This window comes from Trypanosoma theileri, assembly GCF_002087225.1.
Source record: "Trypanosoma theileri isolate Edinburgh chromosome Unknown TM35_Tth_26_V1, whole genome shotgun sequence".
Lineage (NCBI taxonomy): Eukaryota > Euglenozoa > Kinetoplastea > Trypanosomatida > Trypanosomatidae > Trypanosoma > Trypanosoma theileri.
Window position 1 is genome coordinate 315,271 of NW_021639868.1, and position 2,107 is coordinate 317,377.

The 2,107-nt window shown below is 48.4% G+C and overlaps 1 protein-coding gene across 1 annotated transcript; it reads right to left on the reverse strand.

Annotated features, from left to right (window-relative positions):
- Nucleotides 1-444: 444 nt before the first annotated feature.
- Nucleotides 445-897, reverse strand: TM35_000262110 (uncharacterized protein; the record flags this gene model as incomplete). Its single annotated transcript, XM_029027948.1, has 1 exon — nt 445-897. The coding sequence occupies one exon, from the start codon at nt 895-897 to the stop codon at nt 445-447; it is 453 nt and encodes a 150-aa protein (XP_028880825.1).
- Nucleotides 898-2,107: the final 1,210 nt, after the last annotated feature.

Sequence of the window (2,107 nt, forward strand, 5' to 3'; positions counted from 1 at the left end):
ATACATCGGGACTGTGGGATTTGTGGGCGACACCCCGGTGCACGAATTGTTGTCAACCGGATGATACGTGGCATATTCCTCCCCACAGGGAGTTGCTTTCCATGCAAGGCATCGTCATGCGGAGTGACATCTTCCCGCGCCATGCTTGCCCCCGGGGATGCGTGTCTTGGATGCAGTGTACGCGTGTATCGCGGTTGTACGATTGCTGAAAAAGCGACTTTGTGGGAAAAAGCTTCTTACTATGTGTGTGGGATTTATATGAAAAGTGGAGAGACATTGGAGAAAATGCATATACCGGAGAAGAATAAGAAACACTCATCAAGAGAAATTCAAACAACTCCGTGTTCCCTTCGGGTTGGATGTATTAGAGCGCAGTGTGACACTGAGAGAGGGAGAAAGAGAACAGGGTGCAAAGCACCAACCGCCTGACACACAAAGAGGGGGTTACCCTCCGGTATGCACCCCCCACTCCACTGCCTGTGTGGGGCGCTGTAGTTTGTCCATCAGCCTCTCTGCTGCGGTTATACATTTAGAGAGCACCCGCCGCGCCGCGCCACGCCGCCGCTCAAGTTCCTCCAGAGCCTCACAGTCACCCACACGCGGCGGATTCTCCTTCGGCTGCCCGCCCTTGTGCTGCAGGAGCACACCCGCAGTGGTCCGTGTGGCCACCGCCGTCACCTGCGCCGTCCGTCGCTGCGCCTCTTCGAGCAGCAGCGCAGCACCAGCGCCCAACATGTGGATTGCCCCCGTGCGGGAGCAGTGGACACCCGGCCGGCTGCGGTTCAGGCCAGCAAGAGTCCTCACTAACGCCATCGTGTGCGAGAGAAGTCGCCGCAGTGCGCCATGCACGCTGTGCCACGTCGGCAGGGTGCTGCTGTGGTGGTCGGGCGAACTCATCGCCGATCCATAGTGTGTTATTTGTCTTCTCTTGTGTGTGTGTGTGTGTGTGTGTGTAGGGCGGTCTGCACAGCAAAGAATGCAGGGGAGACACAAGGAGGAAAAGAAGAGGGTTTAAGATGTGGACACCATCCGCGGTGTATACAGAAGTAACAACAAGATAATAAGACACAGGCGAAGAAAGGGCACGACCCATGTGGCCACACCACAACACAGTCTCAAGTCCCTTCAAATGAGGGGTTTCACGTTATGAATACAACATGCCAAGAGGCGGTAGTTCCAAGATAGTATTAAATTTCCACAGGTGAAAAATGTTATAATAAATTATTTTCATATCTTTTTACGGTGAGGGAAAGAAAACCATGGGAGGTTCTCTTTCTCAATAAAAAACATGTGTCTTCCTCTTTGTTCTTGCTGCTTCTGCACGTCATTGCTTCGGTAGAGAGTACGCGCTCCGATATTCCATCAGAGTTGCAGCTCCAACGAAGAAACAAGGCACAGAGTAATGCCGCAAAGAAGAGAAAAAGGATTTAGTGGCTATACACAAACAAAGGCCCTTCCCTGAGGTGTGGCTTTCTCACTCCAGTCAAAAACATGAATGGAGTACGAAAGGAAAACACGATCAATCAAAAGAGCACAACATATCAAAATATTTACCTATTTACTTATTCATTTATACCACTGCTTAACTTCCTGCAATTTTTAAACCATTGCTTGCACCAGATTGGCTCACTTCTACCATTCCTGCGTTCAATACCTTTTCGTTCTCTCTTTTGCTTAGGACACACACTCGTACAGATCCATTGAACAAAGAGATCAACACAATCGCTCATCCTCTGATTTGCTCTCGAAGTCTACGAAAGAGAGAGATGTATTATGTCTCTATCCGCCAATACGTGGAGGCATACGTACACATTACATAACCTCAATGCATAAACAGTTACGAACACCACTTATATATGCACTTGTATGTAAGCGTATGAGCATTTCTGGTGGGACACACCTCCATCACCAGAGGCGGAAAAGAAGCAGAAGGAAAAAGCCCACAATCCTTCATTTTTTAATTGAAAACGTAATAACACAAAACAAAAAAACAATAGTACAACATAATCATTTAATATGCCAGGGGATTTGTGTGTGCAAAACGAAGTCAGAAAAAAAGGAACCCCCTTAGGTATACCTAACAGTGGAAGGGGACATCAAAAAAAAA